General features: G+C 44.4%; 1 protein-coding gene across 1 annotated transcript in view; it reads right to left on the bottom strand.

Moving 5' to 3' along the window:
* Positions 1-26,180, bottom strand: part of LOC306964918 (roundabout homolog 1-like) — a 461,783-nt gene that overhangs the window by 88,165 nt on the left and 347,438 nt on the right. Inside the window, 1 exon segment of the mRNA XM_079559087.1 lies at positions 3,997-4,154. Coding sequence (XP_079415213.1) covers positions 3,997-4,154 — 158 coding nt within the window.

Raw genomic sequence — 26,180 nt, 5'->3', positions numbered from 1 at the left:
GATGTCTTGCACGTGTTTGTGTTTACATGGTGCTGGTGCATATCGGGGTGAGTTGGGGGGGTGTGCTGCGAGGTGAGGGAGGTGCGGCACAGGTCTCCCTCTGTGTACGCTGCTGTTTGCGACAGTGGCGCATCTAGCAATGCAATGTGGGAATGCAACCATGCCAGTCCGGCAAAATGGGATTGCTTAGAGTAGCTTTAAAAAAGCCAGAATTAGCCCGAAAGGCTTTTCTTCTTTTTTTTCAAATATGTAGTGCTCATGTTGCACAAAAAGTCTATTTTTCATATTAAGAAACCAGCCTGATAAGCCTATCTGATCCAGTCTGATAAGCTTGTTACTGTTCTCTGTTGTACTACACTGTCTCTCCTTATTTAATTTGCTCTTCTGCTTCTCTGTTGGATTATCGTGCCAATACTGGGTAGTTTAATGCTTTATTTTTTACAATTATCCAAGAAACTTTAAATAGACTCTCAGTTGTCCATGAGTTTTTGAAGTTGAGGATGGGTTAGAAAAGACTTGGTCTATGGCAGAGTCTGCCCACTTCAATAAGAGTGGTTGTCTGCTCTAAGAAGGATGACTTCTATTCCTGCTCCGACTGAACAGTGTGAGTGAGTGTGAAGAATCCCCCTCTACTCAAACAACCCAGTCCAAGTTGACGACCATAGAAAACATCTACAATATTATACAATAGAGGGACTGTTTTAGGCCGGCTGTGTGTAGAAATAAAACTACCACAATCAAAGAATACAGACTGTAATTGCTACTGACAAAAATGTGCCTATATCTCTCTGACTGCCCTGGCATTGCACACACATGAGCACCAGCCCCTTGCTCTCCTCTTGTCTGACAGCTCTCGTGCTTATCGCCGGCCAGCTTCCATCGGGAACAGATAAGATTGGACTCCCCTCAACCAGATTACGTGCTTGTTTCTTGCAATTACCCTGCTTCCTAGCCAAACACGCACTTCTAATCTCAAACTTGTGCAGCGAAAAGTGGTGGGAAAAAAAGTTGCAGAGAGAATCCTTTCTTTGTGCAGCCAACCCTCTCCCCGCTGCAGATAGCCACTGGTGATAAATCACTGCAAGGTCTTAGCCCGATAATGAAAAGGTATTGAGCTAGCGTTGGGTTAGCAAGACCGCGCCGAGTGGAACAACTATATTATGGGCTTGTATTTATTACGTGGAGGGGGCGATTCGATTTTCCGCGACTGAATTTTTGGGCGAAGTTAGCTGTTGTCAGCACTTGAGGGGGCAGACGGCAGAACAAGTCCACGGTCCTTTGCTCTAAGCCTAAAGCCCTCCGCGAAGACGGATTATGGAAATGGGAGCCAGGCTAAGAGGTACCTTCCCCTGGACTCCCCGCGGAATGCTGACTTCTACTTTTCCTCCCTGGATAAATTTATTACAGATGATCAGATGCAACTAGCAGACTGCCTGGACTTCCAAAACAACCTAAAGCAGAGGTTCTCAAGGCCTTCACAGCTGCCGAAAACTAGAAAAATGACGCAGAGAGGATTAATACCAGGTCTAACCAGAACTAGCGCAAAGCTGAATCAAATTAGAATCTGCAAGCTCATGTGTAGACCATGAACGTTACTCCAGGCAATTCAAAGTGCCTCACACGATACAACACTTCACATGCACACCTAAACAGAACAGTGTGTCAGCATGGATTTGAACATTGTCAGAGGTATGAGTATCATTCAGGTATGGGTACTGTAAACCAAGTATCGGTAAAGTAATGGTACTGGGGGGGGAATGAACGGTACCCAGCCCTAGTCCTGACTCTAAGACCAGCAGGAGACCACTCCCTGAGGTTCTCAGAGCTGATATGGTTCTAACACAGAGATGTAGTTGATCGTCACGTTGCGACAGGAAGCACTGGGCTAATATGGTCCATGGTCCTATGGCTCGAGTCAGGACTGGAGCAGCAGCGGTCTGGATGTACTGCAGCTGACTAACAGTTTGTTTAGAGAGGCCAGTGAGCAGCCGCTACAGCAGTGTAAAGCATTAAGGCTGATGTATGCTTTAATTTCATATGTATAGATTAGTAGGTTCCAAGTTTAGTTACTGTCACTGCATTTATGCTTCTACACGCATACAATGTCCAGCATGGATTATCGAGAGTTACCACCAGGGGACGCTGGGAGATTGATCCAATTGGGAGATGAAGAGCTTGGACCAAAACAACATGTTTTTTTTTACTCCACCATTTACTGAAGCATAGTCAAGAACATGAGGTAACACAGTGGTGGTTGATCTGCAAATGGGTCAACTTTTTAGAAGTTCTTGTTCTGCTTCACCTGTTAGAGTCCCCGGCGGTTAGCTCACGTACTGCTCTGTTGCTGTGACTCTGGATAAAGAAAGCGTCTGACGAAGAGCAAGACTGAATCACGGACAGGAAGCTACATGCATATCCGTATTCACTTCAAACAGAAATGAGCATAAATGAGGCTTTAGTCTTTGCTTTAGTCTTTAAGTCTGATTATGATCTTGGTAATGTTTTTAGAGGGTAAAAAAAAACAGTTGGTTTACAGTGGCTATTGAAGTTCAGGTCTGAGTCCATAACATTTCCAACATTTTTCGGTTTCAGAGTGAGACATTCAAGGTGACTTATAGCACTTTCTCTTTGCTGTTGTGGGTCATGTCCATGAACACTGGTGCCTTCATTACAGTTTCTGTTTACCAAGAAGTAAAGTACGACTAACTTTATTATATAGAGGCATTGATTCCGTGCTTGTAGTAGCTCCAACATTAAATCTAATTCATCTTACGTATGTTCAAGTGGTGAGGAGCTTCCACTTAGCTCTAACTCAATATAGTTGCAACTGCCACAGCAAACAAACACAGCAGACGGTGCAGACAGGGAAGGGACTGCAGTGATGAATGCTCTACCACTAAACCAAAGACTTTAACACATGCGTTTTTTCATGTGCCTGAGATTGTCTGCATGAGTTCCAACAATCAGATGGTAAACATTTTGAGGCAACGTCCCAGCTCATCGGCTCAGTACTTTGAGGCTTGCGGTTCAAAACGCAATATTGACTACACTTCAAGGAGTCTCCTCTTCTGCTACAAAGGGGTAAAAGTTAGGAACATGACATAGACTCAAAAGTAGACAAACTAAAGGAGCCGTTTGGATTCTACAGAAGCCCAGCACCGTCTAGAACAAGCTCTTCTCTTTCATCCAGGTCGGCTCTTCTTTGCGTCGTCTCACCCATCATCCCCTCTCCCCGTCTAATCAATGCACTGCTGCAGCCGCCTAATGGGCCAGCAGTGCACCTCAGTCATTAGAGTGTGCAGCTTACCAAATGAGCTGCGCCGGCCTGAACTAAGCACTGAAAGTAAATAATTTCCCAGACTAATGAAACTTTGAGAAATGACCGAGGTGAAGCTATTGATCAGGAACTGCCGAATGAACCAAACCACAACAAACCAAGGAGGTGGACTCCATCACATTAGGGTTGAACAACTTCTGCCCTGCGTACACTGGATGATTTTTCATAAGAATTTTAGATGTCACATTGCAACACGTGGATATTGTAAAATCGTGAGCTGATTTTGCTCTAATTTTTTTTTTTTTTTTTGCCTGTCTCACTGGATTTCACACACAAGGTTCACGGTTTAGCTAACAGAAGGATCCTTTTGTGTGCCTTGGTGAGATTTTGTAATGTTTGCAGAGTTTCATTGCTAAACTGGTGAACGTACAGCAGCTTATGTGTTTGCTATAACAGAAGATGTCAACTCTGTTTCAAGATGTTTTTTTTTCTCATGAAAGAGGAATCACACGTTGTATAAATATTAGGGGAACACACCCCATATGAAAGGCCGAACATTCAGTTAAAATGTTAGCCCTCGTAATAACACTCATCCAAAGTATAATTTAGAGTTTGGTTAAGCCATGTAGACTCGATTGTCACTTGATCTTGGAAAAAGAAACCACCATTCCTCCTGATACAACAGCAGCTTCATACGCATGGGGGCGAAGGAGCCTTACCGTGATCCGCTCATCCCGGTCATCGATGGTAAGGCCGTCCTTCTTCCAGGATATGGTGGGTTCCGGATGCCCGCGTGGAGGCTGGCACTCCAGAACCGCCGGCTCTCCCGCCGCTACGATCACATCTGCGGGGTTCTGCCGAAAGTCGTCTCGTAAAACTGCAAAAAGACGAAGAGAGGTCTGTTAGGAAATGTCATCCAATGTGCTACATTCATGCACGTTAAGCGCAGTCTCTCACATTCACTCACGATGGCCATGTAGAGCAGGTATACTTCAAATTTGTAATGCACATTTGACACATCTTTTAATCCCTCTGAGGAAGCCTGTCAAGCCAAGGATAGATTTTCTCATCTTCTCTTATATAGATCTCAAGTAAAGTGTGCGATCAGGAAAACTAGACTGTCATTAATGGACACTCCTCGAGACAGAGAGATGAAGAAAAGATCCATGAGGTGGCATGGAAATAGTCAAACTCAAACCAGCTGACTGCTCTGTGAGAGTGGTACCAACAAAGCCGCCAACCCGGCATTCTGAGAAAATCACATCAGAGAGTCCTGTGTCTCCATTCTTCAACCAGAAAAACAAGAAAACACCAACAATGTGATTCTTTACAACACAAAACCCAGACCAAACAAAACACTAGTCCAGCATAAATAGGTCCTCAGTCTCGAAGTCTTGAGAGCGACTGTCCAAAACCAATATCCACATTTTGAAATCAATATGAAAGGATGGAGCCAGCGGCGGTAGATAAGGGGGCGATGTGGTTATGTGTGTGTGTCAAATAAATGTTGTCATTACCTTAGCCCCAGATCAGACATGTTTCTCGGAGACCACCTGGGCCTGACTCTCTGGCGGCCCATTGGGTTTTGGAAACACTGGTCCCTCATACCACGGCTCTCCCATTGCCGAGCTGAATTCCTTCTTTATTAATTGCGTGCTTCCTTCGACACAATCTCCCCATCTGGCAGCGTGCTCTACACCGGCGCGGAACATTTACATTATCGGCCTCCATCAGCCCCAGCAACGACCCTCCTTTTCATTACCTCTTCCCCCCCTACACACACACACACACGCCGCTGAATTAATATCTACAGACACACACCCAATCTGTCCTCGCCTCTCCATCATGGCCGCCTCATCTCGCTGTCACGCTCGTGTTTACATCGGCGACGGGGGAAGTCTGTATTAAAACCCCGACGGGCCCAGCGCTGATACGATCGGGAGGTAATCTGCATCGATTCACGGTGTTGAAAGTGGAACAGACGGACAAGTACATTTTTATTAGCGCCGGGAGATAGCGCCGGCGAATAATAAACTGGTCCAGGTCGAGTTAAAGCAAGAATCCAGGTTACATGGGAAAAACGAACTGTATGTTAAGATGATTCAGGACGTCAGAGAAGTGAAATTGTCCAAGCTGAGTGATTAGTTGAAGACAAAATATTCATTTGTAGAAGCAGGAGAAAGAACGGTCAAAGTAAAACGTTTTAATGGGATACATTGTGAACTGTATTAGCATTTAGAACAGGGCTCTCCAAACACTCACTCTTTCTCTACACTCTTTCTCTTGATGACTCAAATTTTAGATGCATTTTGTTCCGAACATGCTGGACCCAATCTAAGAACAGCTGGGTCAATAATATTGTAAGGACTAAATTCAAGTCATTTTCTTTTGAAATACCATCTTGGCTGCCAATGCTCCAGGGTGAACTCCACCTAAGTCGCATTAGTGTCTTTGAGGCACAAGTAGCGCTCCGAGGTTCTTCTTGTGTAAAAGTAGCTCGTCGAGTAAAAAGCTTTGGAGAGCCCTGATTTAGAAGTTCATATCTAAGAAAAGATGTTGTTATTGTGTTATTGCAAAATGGGAAAATTGGGAAGTTGCGAAGTATGCCCGATTGTCGAGGGGATAAGGACTGACTTCAACCTACTCCTTATCAAATAAGATCATCTGTTGTTTTTTTTATTGAATTATCCTGTTTTCATTTACAGTACAGGCCAAAAGTATGTCTTGGATTTTCTTTATTTTCAACGTTATTAACACACTACGATTCTCATTGAAGGTGTTAAACTATGAATGATTATGAAGGAAACAAAAACAGCTGAAATAACTCCAAAATTGCCGACCTTAATTCCTGGCCTTTTCTCCATGAGCTTCATAAGGTCGTCTTCTGAGATAGTTTTCAACATGTTTGAGAAGTCCAAACCATTTCTGTGACCACATCGTGAAGCTCACTGAGCAAATGTTAAAAGTGTGAAGCAGTGATCAAAGCGACAGGCGGCCATTTGGAAGGATTTATGTCGACATTTTTTTTTGTTTAAAACACAATTCCCGTTGCGTTCTCTTATAAATGAACGGCTTCAGAGAGAATCTACCATAGGAACAGTTTTGAAATGAAAGGAAAAACGAATACATAAAAAAAAAGCGTTTGCAAACTTTTGGCATGTACTGTAGACACAGACTTTATTCGACTTGACGTTTCTGGGCCTAACCGAGTCTCTTCTCCAGAGCATTTTTGCCTGGTGACTGGGAGTAATCTCTCCCACCTGTGCACCTTTGAGTGTCACTGTCTACTTCCAAATCCAGATGGGAACTCCTGTCACAACATTTAGCTCTGGAGAAGTCAAGTCATGCCCAGCTGGACCGATTCTTCAAACTCTGATAAATCCTTGACACATTAACCCCTTAACGCCTATTGGTGCAAATTGACGACATACCTCTTCTTGCAAGACTGTGGCTAAAATAACGCATGTTCTCCCTTGATGCCTGTTTGCACATCCATGCCGTACCTAGGAACGTTTTGCAAGCACTAGTTTCTCGTAGGACCGGTCAGAGAAGGAACCACAACCGGGTCATGCTAGCTATTTAGCGGAAATAGCATTTCTGCAAATCGAGGCAGCAACTTTGATGAAATCTTCTAATGTAAGTTGAGTTGTGCTAAAATAAAATGTATCAGCTCCTCGTTTCCATCTTTAGATTATTGATTGGAATGATCAAGATTTCAGTACGTCGTAAATTTGCAACATCAGGCCATAAAGGAAAACTGCAGTAGCTCCATCTGGTGGCCACAGTGACCGCATTTTAGTAGTATTTAGATTTACTACAGTGCGTGTTTTAGAACATGCCATTCTAGTGAAATTCGATAATCATTGTAACAATAACATACAGGATATAAAAAAAAAGTTATCCTTTTTCTACACAGAAAAAAATGAAACCGTTGGTGTTGTTTGGACCACAAACAAGAGTTCCACGTCCGAAAATAATCTGCAATTATAATATAATTTGCAAATAAGTAACGGTAAATAGAGGTATCTGATGCACAATGTATAACAAAACCTCAGGAAAGGGAGTAAAATATGATAATGATATGATAAAAAGAAAAGTCAGATTCCCCAGTGTTAGGATCATTAGTAGCTTTTCTGTGCAGCAGGTTCTTATTATTCAGTAAATCCACTTTGTTGTAACTTGATAAATAGGACACCGAAGGAAGTCTAGGTGTTGGAAGTACATTTTTCACAATAGAAAGAAAAAAAACAGTTGTCTCGCAGTTTCCCTACACACTTCGTGCAAATAAACATTGGCTAAAAGCATCTGTGACCACACACAAAGCCGACGGCCAGGATTTCATCTGCAAATAGAGCAACAGAAATGATCTCCTGACGTCTTAAAACCTTGGGCTTCTGCGAGATCAAAGCCAGCCACCCCTCGCCTACTGACAGCTACAAATTCCTCCCTCAGCGCTCTAAGCACTTAATTGGTCACTACTGAGCCAAGACCCTGCCTGCCCGGTGCTTCTTGTAACTTTGGAATCCGTCCGTCAGAAGGACAAAGGTTTCCCTAATGGCCTCGCGCAGCCTCCTCCTGTAATTGCGAGCAGAAAGAAAGAAGAACGTCTGGGCGCACGGCACAACACCAATTATCGCGGGCCTTCATTTGAGCGCTGCGAGGGGGGGGGGTCCGAGCGCGAGTCACGGCTGCAGCTGCGCGGAGTGAGATCATTGGGACGCGGAGACGGTCGCGCTGGAATGTAAGCAACCAAACATCCGATCGGAGCAAACAGGCCGCACGCGCATGAGGTCAACGTTAGCGGAGAGGCTGCAGCTATACGTGTGGGGAAATCATGACGATGTCTTTCCTTTTGTCGGGGACCGCGCGCATTTCAGCAACAGCAGACAGAAGATAATAAGAATCACTGGAATAAGCAAGTAATTAAAATTCAACAGGGATAAGGGGGCTTTTTTGCTTTTGTACACCTGGCTGTACTGAAGAAATCGGGCAGCGGATGGTCTTACACATCCACTGGGGGAAAACAGCACCAAAACCTGTGTAAATCAGCAGCAATATCACATGACCACTCTGAGGGAGACTCCAGGAAGTGAGCAGTCAAAAGTGTGAGGTAGGATAACAACTGGTTTGGTTTGTATTAACATTAGACGGCCATATCCACCTTATTAGTATTCGACAATCGCTCTTATTCAGGACGTAAATGCACCATTCTTTTTTCTTCAATCTCCCAGACATTTTGAGGAAAAATCGAGAAAGCAGTTTGCTATATTCTAAGTACAGTATTCAGATATGTTCATATTTCCACACTATGGCCAGTACTTTCCACATAGCTAACTGGACTGCCGAAACGATTGGATAATTTACTTTAGGATGTTGAGATCCCCTCCTGGAACCGCCACCTTAACGTGGTGGAGGGGTTTGAGGACCCGAATGATCCTGGGGGCTCTGTTGTAGGAGCCTTGTGCCCCTGGTAGGGTCTCCCATGGCAAACAGGTCCTAGGTGACGGGTCAGACAAAGAGCGGTTCAGAAGCCCCTTATGAGAGACCAACAGGCCCGGTTTGAATCGTGAGGCCGTCCTCCCGTGGACCCACCACCTGCAGGAGGAGCCATAGGGGCTGGTGCAATGTGATTTGGGCAGATCCAACAGCTGCCCCCACGACCCGGAAACGGACAAGTGGAAGAAAATGGATGGATGGTTTTTGAGATGGGCAAAATTATTGACCTCTTTTATCTGACCATAACAAGTTCCGTTGATAAGACTAGATTATCTGGCAATTCTTTTAAAGGAACAGGCCACCGTTTTTTTTACATGCTGAGATATGTCTGGTCTTTGTGCGTGCCCAACTTCACCCCCGTTTGGAGCTACATGAATATGCTGGGAGAGGCCAAATGCTAACAACATCTTTGGTCTTTTTGCATGACTGAGCCCGCGCACAAACACCAGACAGGTACGCATCAACTCGTCTAAACTCAGGTAAGAACATATCTCAGTATGGAAAAACGGTGACCTGTTCCTTTAAGTGGAAGTAATAGGTCAAATGAACTAACGCACTAACCCCTCCTGCAGTGTTGTCAGAGGGGATGGTATGAAAGCTGAGATAGGGCAAAGGTGGCTCAGTGAGTACAGTCCTTTTCATATACAAAAGCTTGATCAATCAATTCTGTCAATGACTCAAGTGTGATAATATTGCTGTAGATGAAGAAAGATATCCCACATCCACCGAATTTGAGGATTAGAAGATTTGAGGTGCTGAATATGATTTTTGTTATTGGAGTTATTGCAAAGTGAGATCTGTTTTGGGTCTCGGAGTGTTCTTGGTCTGGCACACTTGTCCCTGGCCTTTATCTCCTCCGTCAGCTTAACACTGAGGTCAAGCAAAAGTGGTTGTAAACGGACTTAACCCTCCGTGAACTCTTTAACGAAGCCCTCTCTTTATCTTTGCTACATTCTCTTCTGTAAACTCACTTGCATATCTCTCGCCCCCCCCCCCCCCCCCCCGTCTTCCTCCCCTCTCTGGGAATCAGCGGGACAGAATGCACCAAGTTTAAACACAGCCGCGCTTTATTGACCGGCCGAGGCCTGCGGGGGGGGGGAGACCTGGCATGGGGCGCTGTTTACACCGACGGCGTCCTGACCTCTGGTACCTCCATGCCGCTCCGCTCCCCCCCTCGACCGGCGCATCTTTGTCTTCCAAACACAGCTGGGAGCAAGGCACATCTGCGCATGGAAAAGAAACTAACTCCTCGGGGAATTTAGTGGAAGGGGGGGGATTCGGAGAGACTTCCAGACAGACTTGCAGACAGACAGGAGGACGCTAAGTCTGGATGGGGGGGGGGGGGGGGGGGGGAGTCTTGAGAGAGATTGCGGAGCGTGTGCCGCTAGGCGCTGTCTGGTTGAAATAATGTTCTCAATAGCCCTTGTTCCCGTGTGCCATAAAAACACGGTGTGTCAGAGGTTCATTCGAGGTAACGTAGGTAAAGTGCAACGGGAAAAAAAAACATTTACAGCCCCCCGTCTTCTGTCCCAAACAAGCAAAATCGAGCAAGTAAAGTAAGGCTGCCTGTTGATTTAACCTTCCGTTCTCTATGAGTCTCAACCTGCACAAGCTTGAGCCAGGTTCTTCGTCGTTTTTCCATACTGAGATATGTTCTTACCTTAGCTTTGACGAGTTCTTTAGGACCTGTCTGATCTTCCCCCGTGCCTTCAGTCACGTAAACACAGCGCAGACGGCGTTAGCATTTAGCCTCTCCCTCTCTCCTCTATAGCTCCAAAACAGGTCAAGATAGAAGCTACCAAGCTCTTCCACGTTTTCCCTATTTAAATAGCGGATAAAAGGGGGAAATATATTGTAAGGCGTAATAATACCAGGAGTAGTTTAGCATCCGCACAGTAAAGTGAAAATTACTGCGCGGATTTTGAACTACTCCTGGTATTATTACGCCTTACAATCAGGGTTTCCGTTAGCCGGCTGTAGCCGGCTTTTGGCCGGTTTGAAAAGCAAATGTCCGGTAAAAATAATTTCCACCGGCCAAATTGGCCGACAGTAAAAAAGTGAGAAAAAATATAAAAAATATAAAAAATATATTAAACATGTCACCTAAGTCAGTGACTAACAAAACAAAGTGTTTTCGAGACAGGCCTAAATATTAAAAAAGGTTCAATATTTCTATCAAAAAAGTTTAGATTTACGCCCTTAGCCCGTTTTACAAAGCGCAGTGGAAGCGCCATCATCGCTGTCTGGATATGTAACGCTTTTTCTTCGTGCTTCGTCACATTTTCCAAGAAAACTGCAAACTACAGGTACATTTACTTTTATATAAGTGTGTTAAGAACTCAGCAGCAAATACGTTTGATTAGGATATTCTTGAAACGCGCGTGTGTTAAGTCAGACTGATGCGCTGTCCCGCAGCGGCTCTTCCTGGGAGAGTGGCCGTGTTTGGAGGCGCTTCCCTCGGTCAGTCTGCGCAGACGCCTCGGCTCAGTTACCGGTGTTCGGAGCCGCTCTACAGCGCGGCAGAGCTGGGTCCGTTTTGAATCACTCGAGACTGACTGTTGTGACTTTAGTGCTGTTGATTTGTCTCTCCACAATATTTCAGTGGTGAGGGACTTAATCACTATTTTACACCTGAAGCCACGTCAAAGCGCGGAAGGGCATCTGCAGCCCAGCCCTCGCTGTGCAGCTGGTCAGACCTGGATAAGGACAGCGTGAGGGTCATAGATATCGGCTACTTTCTGTCTGAGTTGAATATGAGCGGTGTATATCCGCGTGACACCTGCTGCTCCACCGTCTCCACGCGCACAACTTCATGTTTGGATTTTCGCTGTTGCTACATTTTTCTCACGTCAGTCTTTTATTAGAAATAGCCGTGTTTTGGGACCCACTAAAGCACTCGTGTAGCTCTGTCTAAATGTATATTGTTGATGATAATAAGCCACGTTCATTATGTATATATTTTTTAATGGCCGGTAATTCTTGCGAATGGCCGACATTTTACGACCCAGCCGGCCAAAGTGGCCGACAAAAAAAAAGTCTAGCGGAACCTCTGCTTACAATATAGTTCCCCCTTTTATCCGCTTAGAAAATCCACATTGTTTAATTTTGTGTAATTATACTTTGTAGTGGAACACTTCACGTAACCATATTTAAATAGAGCTTGGTAGCTTCTATCTTGACCAGTTTTGGAGCTATAGAGGAGAGAGGGAGAGGCTAAATGCTAACCCCGTCTGTGCTGTGTTTACGTGACTGAAGGCACGGGTGAAGATCAGACAGGTCCTAAAGAACTCGTCAAAGCTAAGGTAAGAACATATCTCAGTATGTAAAAACGGTGGCCTATTCCTTTAACCCTTTTGGTCAGGCCTTCCCATCCTCTTTTCTTGAGCGTCAATACCTTCATATTAAACAAAACAAAGTTCCCTAGTTCTGACTCATCAGACTCACAGCAAGAATGCAGCTGATATCCATGAATCATTTTAATAGTGAAATAAAGCAACAATTCCTCTGAACATAATGTAGCAACAATCCACAATATTGAGATCAATATTACACATAAATATGGAAAATCATTTGAAGCTCTCACTTTCTATGAACTTCCCTAAAAATGATCCCCATTCCTGCCACATAGCCACTTAGCTTCATTATGATAGCATCTTATGACAGCACCCTCTGCCCTTGCTGGGAGTGTGAGAGCGCTGTGGCTGTGTTGGGATAATGCGCCTCTTCCAGCGCTCCGTCCGTGGGTCCGGAGCCTGCAGCTGTCCCCCAGCAGATAATGTTTCCTGGGCTGTTACCAGGGAGGTCCGCTCTCCCCACCACTGTTTGCCTAAGTGTGAGTGTGTGTGTGAGTGTGTGTGTGAGTGTGTGTGATGCAGGGGAAGGGAGAGATTTTTGGGGCTTAATTTGTGGAAAAGAGCCAAAGTCACACCTCTCAGCATGAAGACGCCGCTGTGTCCTGTCCTGGAGCTGGCGCTAACGAGGAGGTAATGCTCGGTAAATATGTGCAATCTCAAGTGTCCAAAAACCAAAACCAAATAGTTCTAGGATCCCTTTCCTCAATTAGTTTATTACCACTAATCATCATTCTGCAAAACAAATACATCTATAAATATCAAACGGAAGTGCTCGCCTTGCCATTGTCATTTGGGCAATACATTCAAATTCAAATATTCAAATAACAGAAGCACAGGGAAGGGAGGGAGTTCAGTTCCCTGACAGCCCGGTGTATGAAACAAGTTGCATAAAGCTTTCACAAATAAACGAAACAATAAATGAAAAAAAAAAAGCGTGTTTTGGTTCATTCATATTTTAATGAGCACAAGTTTGTGAGTGTCTTGTCCATGGACACAACAACAGTATTGTTTTAATCAGGGTTTGAACCAGCTTCTCTCCGCTTGGGACATTTAGGTCTCAGTTTTTCTATTACAACTGAAGGCACCAGTTAATTTAGTCATTAAAGAGCGACGCCACAGGTACAACTCTTTATCTTTCATGTTTATTTCAGTTTTAAACGTTTCATTAACACGTGATCTTTCACAGGGAATCATCAAAATGATCTGATCTAAACAAGAAGCTCCATCATCTCCAAGGCCATTTCCGATAACATCTCCACTTAAATCAGCTTCTACAGACTCCCGACGTTCTAGTTTTGCAGAGAGCATGACTAGCTTGATTCATTCATTTTCTTAAGTTTGAATTTGAATCATTTCCGAAACAAGATTTTGACTAAATGCACTTGCAAAGCATTCATGTCAGACACACTTTGACATCTCGACTTCCCCTACAAACCTGCAGTGCATTGCCTTGAGTCGCTACTCCCTCTCCTTTGCTACTGTGCCCACTCAGATCTCATCTCCTCAGCTCTGTCCTGTGCAGAGCCCCGGGTGGCGGTGTGGGATTGACCCCTCCGTCCCGTACGATGGCTGTGTTGGTGCAGCCCCTCCGAGAAGCTTGTCGTGTACGCGCTTTCATTTCCTCCTCACCAAGCCCCATCTGATCTTCTCAGGCCCGGCTTGTGCGCGGCATTAGGTCTTCATTTTCATTACCGTTGGAGGGCTTCTCATTTTCAATTGACATTTCGACATCTGGTTCCAATTTCCCCTGGAACACAGAGCACTCTGGAGAGAGAGAGGGAGAGGTGGAGGGAGGGGGGGTGATAGTTGGTGATGTGGTCGGGGTTTGAAGGCTGGGAGAAGCCTTTCGAAAGTGACCTTTGGCGCGAAGAGAGAATGGGAGACACAATGGTGGCTAATTGTTTTTCGCGCTATTTCCATTTGCCTCCGCTGACATGGAGGCATTTATCTCTGTCCACTTCTCTGTTAAGGATCAGTGATGCTGGAAAGTCAAATAATGCTTTCATGTCTTTGTTCTAAGATTCAGATGTTTTTTCTCCAGATTTCAGCGATGATAGATGTTCAACAAATACAGTGTGATCTTTTATCTGTTACTTATGCTACTTTTGACTAGTATCAGTCAATTTCTCGCTTCGAAAACTGAAAACTTCTTGAGATCTGTAGTTTGAGTCCATTGAGTGAAGCTCTCTAACTTTGTTGTTTGTATGAGCGGTCAACAAATATGATGATGACAAATGGTTTCAGCGAATCACTCATAAACGCTTGGACGTGTATCATTTGTCCCACTATCAATCTCTGTACAGGCAGTTTTATTTTTATTTTTTTTATTGATTTGGGGCAGTTACACGGCCATTTGCATTCCTTTGCACTCCCATATCAGACAGAGTGTGGCGTGGAGTTTGATTTACTCTGCCTGCCTGCCTGGTTACTGTTCTGATCTGGGGCTGCTGCAGTCGGTCAGGTCTAGGTTCAGCAACACTATGTGCCCTGACAACCGGAACATCCTGAATGACCAGGTTATTCCATCCATATGTTTTATTCCGTCATATTCCAAGATGACAAAGCCAGGATTCACGGGGCTCACGTTGGGAAAGAGTGGATCAGGGAGCAGGAGATGGATCGGCAGCTACAGAGTCCAGATCTTAACCCCATTGACAATCTTTGGGATGTGCTGGAGAAAGCTTTGAGCAGCAGTCACACTCTCCCATCATTAATACAAGATCTTTGGACGTTACGGGAGCTTTTTGAAACAACGCCAGAGCGAATGAGCTGGAATCAAAGCTTAAGGCGCTAACACCAAATATTGGTACAAAGTTTACTTATATAATGTACACAACAAAAGAGTGATAAGTGTTAAGATTATGCTTTATTATTATTTGCTTTTAAAATCAAGTATTTTCCTCCCTCTACATGCTCCAGCCATGTCTTAAGGTGCAGAACCCAAACCTTCTCACCACAACTGCCTCTAAAATCCTGCACTGTCACTCAAAAAGGTCTCAAAAAGGTTTAATATGGAAGGTGCAGTTACACGTAAGACCTGAGGTGGCAGTGGTGAGTAGAAAATGGCCAACTTGTCTCTAGCCCCTTTAATAAACAAAACAAAACAAAGCAAAACTAAACAAAACATAAATGTATTGGTTGCCTGTTCCTTCGCATTACAAATATCACCCTTTTAAACGTTCCTTCAAAAACGTGCTATTTCCTCACGGTAAATCTATGTAAAATGTGTTTTTGCTGCTTTCTCCCCATTTCTTTATGAGCGAGTTTCCTCTTTGTCCATCACACTGCTCCTCTCTCCCCCCCCCTCTGTAAATCAGTCCGAGCTGTAGCAGGTGGAGCACTTGCCCTCGGGTGTCTGGTCTGGTCTGGTGGGTGTTCAAAGATCCAGCACTCACAGTTTTGGCCCACCCCACGTCTTTTTCATTCCTTTTCGTTGGCCTGTTTGACCTCACTGCAGCGAAGGGGAGATTGGACACAATGTTGGCAGCCTACAGCCCAGGTACAGCCTCCCCCAACTCGGACCATTTATTTGAGAGATGTACAGTAAACAGTGGTTTCTTACTTTGGCACAATAGTCTAAAGTTGTTTCGTATGCTAATGTTTACTTTCCTGACCACAACAACCCTCTGTGACACTCATAGATATGTCAGCGCTTTGCTAACCTCAGTGTTATCCAAGCTCCAGGCTCTGCACCTGCACTCCCACAATGCACTGGGGTCATGGCGCCCGGTTAGCAAGCAGCTAGCACAATAAACCCAGCTTATCCAGAGTAAATAAACCAAGGACTGTACGCGCACCGGGGGGAGTTTGTTAAAGAGACAATGCAGCAACAAGGACTGTAGTATTAGCGTTAGCAGCTAATGCTATACACACATGTCAAACAGAAGATGGATTACGATGATCTAAGGCAGTAGAGAGGGTAGAGTTAGTAATACTATACTGTAAGCCAAACACGTATGGTTTGTTTAAGTGTTTTCAAGAAAGATTTTTCTGTTGAAAAAAAAACCCAAACATGTTGGCTTCTTTGTGTTCTAATAGAGCAATAGGACCCTTAGGAACCATAGGGTTGCTATTGGTTTTCCCCGTTTTTTGTCTGCCACCCAAAGGAATGACTTGGAATTGTAATCAGTGACGGCGAGAGAACCAAAGTGCTGTTTGTTCATGTGAAAGTACAGACTAGTCACATATTACTCCATTAAGTAGCTGTAGTCAAATGATTGCTGAAGTCAAAATACTGAAGTGCACTCAAGTATTCAGTAGGAAGTATGAATACATTTAAATGTGTTGGTAATAAGCTTCAAAAACATAAAGATTGTACAGCAACATAACAGAAACAATAACCTTCCTTCTTGTCCTGAGCTCTGACGTAAATGTGACATTTTAATCTTTCGGCTGAAAGTCCTTCGCCCTAATGAGGAAACTGTTTGACCTTTGACGATGACATTTACCTCTTTTTATGTTTCATGTCGATTGGCTCATTAATGACAGTAACAGCATTTTCACAGTTTGACAAGAATTTTCATCTGCCCACCTCTTTTATTTTAAGCTGTAGGCTCTGTCTTAAGAAAGTTATCACAGCCAGTGAAAATCCATTGTATGTCAAACAGTTACAATTTCCTTTTTGCACAATCATATTCTTCTGATTTTCTGAGGCTGGTTTGAAAAGTGTTTAACACCGGAGATAATTCGCAATTCCAGTCCCGCGTCGTCAAAGCCAGCGCAGATTTGCACGCGCCCAATCAATTGATTGTGTCATTAACTTTGCACCTTCCTACTCTTAATTCTGTCGCCCAATCACACGCTCCTCCATCTTGCTTCGCTTCTCATCAGGCAGAGCGGAGCGGGAAAAGTAGGCCAAACTCTCCAAGCTTCCACTGTGTTTACTCGCTCTCGCTTCACAAACACGTGCAAACCTCAGGCTCGTTATGTCCCAATTATCTGTGAACCTTAGGCAAACATGTCCCACCAGGGCGAGAGGACCGCTTCCACCGCCTCGGCCCCGCTGCCAGGCACCCGACACAGTCCACCATTCAGCCGCTGTTTGTTTAAGCGACCGCACGGCTTTTCCTCATGTCAGAGAGCGCGGTTACAAGTCTGAGAGGCCGGTCCTGGAGCCTCATGTGACTGACGGACACGGCGACACGACACCTGAAAGTTCAATAAACAAGCTGTGTTGGAGAGGAGCGAGAGGTGGAGGGGGGGGGGCGGGAGAGGCTAAGTGGAGAGCGGATGGCGAAGGAATGTTGGAAAACACACTTCGCTCCAATAAAAAGAAAGAGTGAATCTCATAAAAGTCTATTAGAGTCTCCATGGCTACGGTGAGAGGAGGAGGACATCTGTGTAGGATTAGATGGAGTGTTTTAGTCCATTAAAAGCTTAATTGTGGAGGTAGCTACTGGTAAACTGCTCCTCGCTGCGATGTAAAGCGCTTCTCCTCGTAACGTTTGCTGGATATGCGTTACGGAGACACCTCCAACAATCGCCCGTGAGGCCAGGGACGAACGGGGCTTTGCTTTGGCGACAACTTAACAAAGAGCAGAACATTCAGATGAAGCGTCATGTTTAGAATGAGTGAGTGAGGTTTAAATCCTTAGAGCGGTGGTGCAAACTTTTCCAACACATTCCTAACATCCAAATGAGTCCATTAAGCCTACACCACTATCATTGCTCTGTCTACAATTACGATTGCTACAAAACACGGTGCACATTGTGAGACCCCAGCAACGGATGCTAACACACTATCCGACAATCTGATATATTGGCTACTGAGGCTTTAAAAATGCCACGTTTACAAAATGGAGACAGTGCTTGAAAGTTCTAAAACAGCTTGATTTTTTGTTGTTGAATTGCAGTTTAATTGCTTGCTACTTTTGGGGAAAAAAACTGAAAAGGAGCACTCAGTGTAATTACGAGAAAACTAGCAGAAAAGAACAGACAAGCATGCAACTTTTCCAAATAACGGTTAGAGCGAGGAATATTTGGAATGAGGCCTTTACACGGTCCAATGAAGTTCAGAATAGTCCAGCTTGGGCGGCTCGTACCGCGCACATCTGGATGAGGTACCACTCTTAGCTGTTTTTGGAGAACACATCGTCTGCCCAATGAAATCCAAACAAGCCGAAGCCAAACAACAAAGCTTCACAATGTCGTAGAGTCAGGGCAGGTAAACAAAAGGCAGAACTTGCAAAACAAACACCTATTTGACATACTTGGAGCTTTCCCCGAGATATGAAATGAGTCTTAACTCTTTGACCCACTGAACGCCACTGGAAAACCCTGTCAGGAGCGTTCAAAGGACGAGTTTCCAGATTTTGAGCTTTCTGGACCAGAGTTTAGACAAGCCAAAGCAAACCAGACTGGAAGAACAAGTGAACTCGCAGAAAGCCTCTAACTTGGAAACTTCTTGCAACACATGGCAAGGAGCTAACTACTCAAACTGCATTGGAATCCTTGAATGTGATTACTCAGGTGACAGGTTTTGGCGTGGGACTGTTGGAGTGAAGGCGGATATCTCTTGCATGGGGCTAGAATGAGTAATGCCTGTCAGAGCCGTCTATGGAAGCTCGTCCCGGAGGAACGAGAAGCAAAGGCGGCGGTAACCCATCTGCGTGAAGGTCCCGCGGCGCTGTGCGGGAACAAAAGGTGCAGCTGTAAGGGTATGGTGTCTCAAACGCTACACCTGTACGCCATTCGCAGCCCCATTCTCCCCCCTCGCCACACAAGAGCCGGACAAGGACGGCCGACTGTGGGAAACAAGAGCACGCACTTTCGCTTTCTGACAGCTCCGGTCGCCAAGAAAAATGACTTCTGGTTAGACGATGATGTCGAGATGAAGCGTTGTAGACATCAGTAGTAATCATGCGTGTTGAACTCTGTGTAAAGTTGTTCTTGTGCAGTGAAGGTGCTTTACCGAAACGAGTTCAGTTTTCAAACCAGGGTCAACTCCGAACTGAATAAGCTTCTTGGACGAAAGGCAAAACGTTTCAACTCAAAACAATCCAGTCTAGATGACTACTTTTAAGGACTGCTGCGATGATGGAACACTGTTGATCAAGAACAGAACTCTTTTGAAATGTTCTAAACCTTACTTGATGGATGCATCGATGTCGCTGCACCGCATGAGATTTGGTGATGGAAGACACTGCTACTATTACTTTTTGAAAACAAACCTCACAAAGTTCCAAAAGAAATGAATCCACTTCCTGGGAATGTTAGCGTATTGACTGCCTCATGTTTCGGAGGCGAATTGCCGCAGATAATGGTGGATTCTCCTCTATCTGTTCCAACAACGTGTGAAACCGACTTAATCCTGTGCGGTGTCTATTGCAGGGTTGCAGGTGACATCACAGCGTTCTAAAGGCCTATACTGTTACACAGAGGAAAAATATTTTGTTTTTGAGAACATCTTTGGTCTTGTACAGAGAGATCATGGACCCAGTGACTGATATTAATGATCACTTTGATAGGAAAAACTGGCTCCTGCCCCCCGTTGGTTCTGATGACATCATCATGTTCTTGAACCTGCACGCCAGCAATAGGCTTCTCCATTCAGACTCGCCACAGTCTGACAGGATAATCCCGACACATCTTCATTTGTCGCCAGCGGAAGGCTCATCGTGCCCAAATCCTGTTACCCCCGAAAATCAGGCGGAAACCACACACGGGGCAAGCTGACCATACATGCCTCACGAAACTTCTACTTCACTGACTTATCGACAAGGGACAAGAACGATATGAAAATATGAAAACATGCTAAGCCTCAAAGCACATCGCTACTTAGCAACACCAAAACAAAGTCCGTGAAGTAGCGCGGTCAGACTACGCCACATGGATTTCCCCAAAGTTGTTTTTCCCTAGAGACTAAATGAAGTTCTCAAAGAGTTTTTGGTGTTTCAGATCTTCTTCATCACAAAGAGTTTACGTGTGATGTGATCCAGCCCTTAAAGGCAGTGACTACATTCTGTCATATTGCGACAGCGTGTTTGGTTTATCCACCTCAACTCTGCCCCGTGAGTCGCGTAGGCTCTCCTGATATCCCCCTCTCCGGCCTGACCGCTCGTACGGGGCCCGTCGCTGTCTGTCTGTCTGTGTGGCCCCCGCCCGTGGCCCCCCTCTTCTCCCACAACTTGTGCAGAGATGTGGGGCTTATTAAAACAATCTTCCCAATTAACATTCCTGGCCCCCGGAGCTCTGGGAACCCCCCCACACACACATGACCTCAGCGGCCCCTCTGCGACAAAGACCCTGTGTGTGATGGGGACGCTCTTTCTCAGATTAAATTTGACTTTTTAAGTTCGTTTTCAGAATGTTTGGACCTGTCATTTGTGCAGGACTTGTTTGCCGACGTGAACGACATGTGCAACTACTCAGAATGTTTTTTTTTACACCAAGATTGTGAAGTGTAAAAGTGTGTCACCAAGGGACATGGCGACAGATTGCAGAAACTTCCAATAGAAGGTCCCAGGTTCGATTCCCTGACTGTTGGGACCTTCTTTTGAGGAGTTTGCATGTTCTCTCTAGATCAGGATGGGTTTCATCTGGGAGCATCGGTTTCCATCATCCCTCCTCAAACCACAACAAATGCAGAGGATGACGATCCTGCGCGGGGGGCTTAAACAACAGATTCTTTGTTACCTCAGCCTTTACATTTTACGTTTTAGAATTGGAAATAATGTCCGTGTGACCCTGAGACACAGAGGCCAGGGCTGGATTAGAGTTAGCCTGGGAATGACAAAGTAAAAACAAACCTTTTAGTCTAGTTAAGTCTCATCCCACTTCCTGACTGTGAGATGAATACACTTGTGCGTGCTAAAGGGGTGCAGTAGATTTCTGACACTCAAAAATTCTAAAAGGACACAGTATAAACTCATATATTCATCAGATATGCACCAAAAATGGTATGTATTCATCAAAAGGAGTGAATTGCTTTGTGTACATTGTTTTTTTGTGCAATCCAAAAAGGGCATCCGAGGTACTCCGTGTACAAAAAGGTTCAAAGTCCTTCATTATCATGGACAGCTCATGCGTTTCGACTCACACACGTGTCTTCGATTCAGTTATGGGAATGTAGAGTGATGATGTCATTGCTCTGCTTCCGAGTCCAATGGAAATTTAGCCCTACTCACTATGATGGGATTTAGCTGATTTTAACCTGTTACTTGCCTTCCCCCTGATCAGGGGACTAGGGTTAGGGTAAGGGTAAGGGTTAGGGTTAGGAACGGCAAATGTCATGGAAGTTGTGTTTCACTCACACAGATCTCATACTTAGTTTTAAAAACTGTAAGGTATTGGCTTTCAAATGAGGTATCACACTGGCATATAGGCTGTAAACTCTCCTGTCAATACACTTTTAGATTTGGATATTCATAATCGCTAACCCAAACCCTAAACCTAACCCTAAACTGGCAGGTAGCAGGTTAACCTGTTGTAGAGCTGACTACAAAGCTCTTTTTAAACATCTGATCACAGAAATATTACATTTACTCTGAATAACCTTTAGTCATGCTTTCCTGACATTAATTATCAGATTTTTTATTCAAATATAAAAATGTCATTATTTTGCTTGGACAAATGTTGTTTGGCCTTTTATCTGTTGTTACTTCAGCAAGTGTTTGTCTATTGAATTTTCAACAGTTCGGACCAGGAAGTAGCTTGTTATTGTGTGTGATGTCACACTTAACAGCCCTATAAACAGTTTCCAATGACATGGAACTATTTTCCGTTTTGTAAATCCGGCCCTTGGAGCACAGAACAGATCCAACGTTGGACAGTGGGCTTTAAAAATGTGAGGGACAATCAGTCAGAGTTGATTTCACTTGACAAAGTGCTTTACATAAAGACACAAGAGAAAAACATCAACATTTTATTTATTTATTACTACTTATTACTATTTTATTACTATTCCCTTATTGTTATAACTCTGCCCCCTAAGATTTGTGCTTCACTTATTGTACATAAGATTCCTCGTTTTCTACATTTCCTGTCTGTTTTGCACACTCTGAGTGATCTTATTGAATGCCGATTGTAACAAGTGAATTTCTCCGTTGTGAGATCAATAAAGGATTATCTTATCTTATCTCGAATGACATCAAATGTAAAAACACAGGCAAAACTAAATACGACAGGCAATGTAACCAGGACAGATTGAAGCGCTACAGCGGGAGAAGTGAACAGCATCACCTGAGGCTGAGCCATATCTGATTACTGAAAACTCCGTGCATGAAGTGAAGCACCACTCCAGGTATGCTTCTGATAAGGCTGAAACGGATCTACAGCAGGACTAAGCTGTCAAAAGTCTCCTAAGACGTAACATGCATTGAAAGGCATACTCCTCAGTGCTCCTAATCCACTGTGGCATGAAGCCTTGTCAACTCATTTGCAGACATCCCACACAACTTGCCGAGCCGTAAGAGGATCCTGTCTGTGCCTGCTGAAAAATCATATTCATAAACACAGAGTCCTCCCACCCGGCCCCCGCTCACCCCGCTGAGCGAAACCAAGCCGCCGTAAGTGCTTTATTAGGGCAAGATGGCAGATAACTCGGGCTCTCTCTAAACAAAGATAGATTACAGGCTGACGGGGGGGGAAGTGATACTGTTTCAGAGGGAGACCGGGTTATGCTTTGTCGCTCCAACAATGGACGACATACACAATCTGATTCCTTTGCCCCGGCTCAAACGCAGCAGCGCTTCGGGCCAACGCCGGTCAAAAATAGAAAGAAATTAGTTTTTTCTGTGAAACTATTTCAAAATCGGCGCTTCTATTTAGTTGATGTGAGGGAAGCGCCTGGTGATTCGAGGGATTGGGAGGAACATGACGATATACACGGCGACAGGAATAGCAGTGTGTGATGATGTTGATTTAAGCCACACAGCAGAGTTTACAAGTTGAATGAGAAGAAAGAAAAACGTGTTTCTCCAGCAATGGGTTATCGATTCAAACCTCTTGGAAGCGGAACGGAGGCATGGCAAGCCGTAGGAGGCAGCAAGATTTCTCAAAATGAGGTTTTCATTCCACTCGTGCAAGAACATCTCCGCATTAGTGACTCAGATTCCAAACTTTACAGTCTTGGAGTTCAGAATAATGTTCAGAGGGATGTTTCAATATCTAATTCCTGCCTGATTTATTGAGCTGTAAATTCCCCCGAAAAACAAGGAGAACCTCATCCTTCCCTTCAGCTGTTCCCAAAGTGAATGATTTCGAGCCAAGTCTGTCTCGTGAATGTTACGATGTGAATAAATCCATCACTCTCAGAAAGTATAAAAAGCATAGGTGTTGATGAAGTTAAAGCCAACCTGCGTAACATTTTACCCAATAACAAATATTGAGATACAAGCATTTATTTTATGGCAGATAATTTCATAATTGAAAAAAAATACCTCATGAATGTACAAACAAACCAGTGCCTTTGCTGTGGGCGGCTCAGCTCTCCTAAGACATGACTGTAACTTCACCGGGAGTGGGTACGTCTCCAGATCGTCTCCATGGAGATGTGACAAAAGTCAGCAGAATTTGAGATTTAACAGGCTTGGTTCTCATCCTAATCAATTCATTTATTACCCACTGCATTTTCTGTGTTGAGTGGGTCATAATGAGCATATGTTGTACTGATGGCAACAGCATAGTCCAAAAAGTTGTGCAGTGTACCTTTAAGTTAAGGCACACGTTATGCACCACATCAGGACATTTTGTGCTCAGTTTGGCAAGAGACTCGACTTCCTTCCTCTTTCGCTGAGAACCAGATCAAACGGGTGCACAAGCTTTCGTGTGTGTACGCTCAACCCAAAAGCTAAAAAAGTTACTACAACTTACTTTCAAAGATAAGTAAAACAATGTGAGCCGCGGTGATTAATGTGCAGCGCTGGTAAAGGTTCCCATTGTTGTGAGCTGCTTTTGTGCAGACAGGTGCTTATTTTCCCAAGCGTCCGCATGCGCGTTTAATCAGAGCCGGCGGAACGAGGCCTGTGGATGTGCTCTCTCCAGCGCTATTCAAATAAACTCATTAGGAGCGGAACAAAGTCGGAAGCCTCCCTTTCATTTGGGGATGAAGTCTCTGAAGCGCCGGCGGAGTTCGGGACAGTACAAGGCAGTGACGACACCGGAGCAGCAGGCAGAAAGGAGGATCCAGCCCACTGTCTGGAAACGCTGTCGCAGGTCTCTGACGACACTAACTCTCCGATTGGTCTAACCAGGATTCCCCGAGCGCTGCACCTGGATCATCCGTTGACAAATTTCCCTACGAGGTCAATGAGGTCCACCTTATCCTAAACCTCATCATTTGAAACAACGATGGATGGGTCGAGCCTTTCCTCAAATCTCTGCAGGCTCCAGCTTTCCAAAACATCACTCACTGGTTACAACGGATCAGCCAGGAAGGTCACAATGACATTTCAGGGGAATCCTTGCACTGTACCTATTGTACGTGTTTTTAGTGGTAGAAGATGGAGAAAATGAATGCACAGCCACAAAAGGTCAGACGACGCTCTTACTTGAGAGGATCATTACTCAAGCAGAAAAGTGGAGACCCAAATAAGTACTAAAAATAAAACAGAACTTTGCAGCGAGCACTGAACAAAACATGCCGAAAAACATTCAAGAAAATGCATCAATTCAAAATACTACATCAACTTTAGATTTCACTTTTATGCTTTTGCCACTTACTCACGGTGGACCCGGGAACTATTCTTTGCTAAAGTAAGAGTAAAGATACTCCAATATAGTTCTACTCAAGTGCATATAGTAAATGTAACTCAGTGCTAGTCTCCTTTACAAATTAACTCCACACAGAAGGGGTCCACCCACCCAGACTTTTTATTTTCTGCTAAGACACAGCATAGAATATTCCACAGCAAACATGTCCAAAGTATAAGCAGCAGTGAAGCGCCCCCCTCTCTCAGGACGAGCGTGCACACTGTGAGTAGATAAAGATGACAGGAAGACTCTCTTTGCGTGGTGGGCGTTGATGCGCCGTGTCCGTGCGGTCTGGTTTCTCCATCTCCTCTCGCTGCCCGACGACAGCGCTCTCCGGGAGAACATAAGTCACAAACCACAGGAGGACATGTCCACCTTTAACAGATCTGCATTTAGCAAAAAAAGCCCCCCCCCCCCCCCCCCCCAAAAAAAAAAAGCAGATGAATGTTCAGGAAACTGGATTCTTCCTGAAAGTCTGACTGTAAGCCTCTGTGCAGAAAATACAGCTTTATAGAAGTATGATTTCAGCGCTGAGGCAAAGATACAGTATTCTTGCTCTTCTCTCAGAATCATTGGATTAATTTTAAGGCATTTATACTTCAGTATTCTTTCTGATGTTCCTGATACTACACTTTTTTCCCCCCACTGCTGGCGCAAAGTTCAAAGGAGGATAACACAAGGGCTTTGAGGGCCTTATGTAGGTGGAAAGGTTCTATATAAGATGAGACCATTTACCATTACCATTGACTTACTGTATGCGCAACACATTTTACAGACCAACGCTTCGTAAACAAGGACTTAAACCAGACGTATAGTCCCAAGATATGACATCCTACAGCGGAACTACGGCGAAATGGTTCCAGAAGCTCCATTAACTCCTTCTCTAAATATAAATCCGCTAAGCCTGACACAAATGTTACATGTCTCAGAAACAACACATCGCTACAAAACTCACCTCATGTCGATGTTTTGTCAGAAACTGGGCAGTGCTATACACTGTGTTCCAAATTATTATGCAAAGGACATTTTGCAGTCTTTAACTGTAAAAGGATCATTTAGAAGAAGAAGAAGAAGAAGAAGAAGAATCTCCCAGTGATAACAGTATTTTTTCAAAAATAAATATAGTAAAAACCTCAAAATCCACTGTTCTAAATGATTCTGCAACTCATCATTTCAATAAATTTTAAAGCTTAGCTCACTAGGGTTGAGGTCAGGGGAGGAGGGGGACCACATCATGAGTTTCTCTCCTTTTATGCCCATAGCATATTTTTCAGAGGTCATTTTCAAAGCTTCAGGGAGCCTAAAGGGGCCGACCAGCTCTCTCCTCATGACTTTGGCCCAAAACATTGCTGACGTCACAGCCT

Source organism: Gobius niger (assembly GCF_951799975.1).
Source record: "Gobius niger genome assembly, chromosome: 1".
NCBI classification, from domain to species: domain Eukaryota; kingdom Metazoa; phylum Chordata; class Actinopteri; order Gobiiformes; family Gobiidae; genus Gobius; species Gobius niger.
This window is presented reverse-complemented; position numbering and strand designations above follow the sequence as displayed.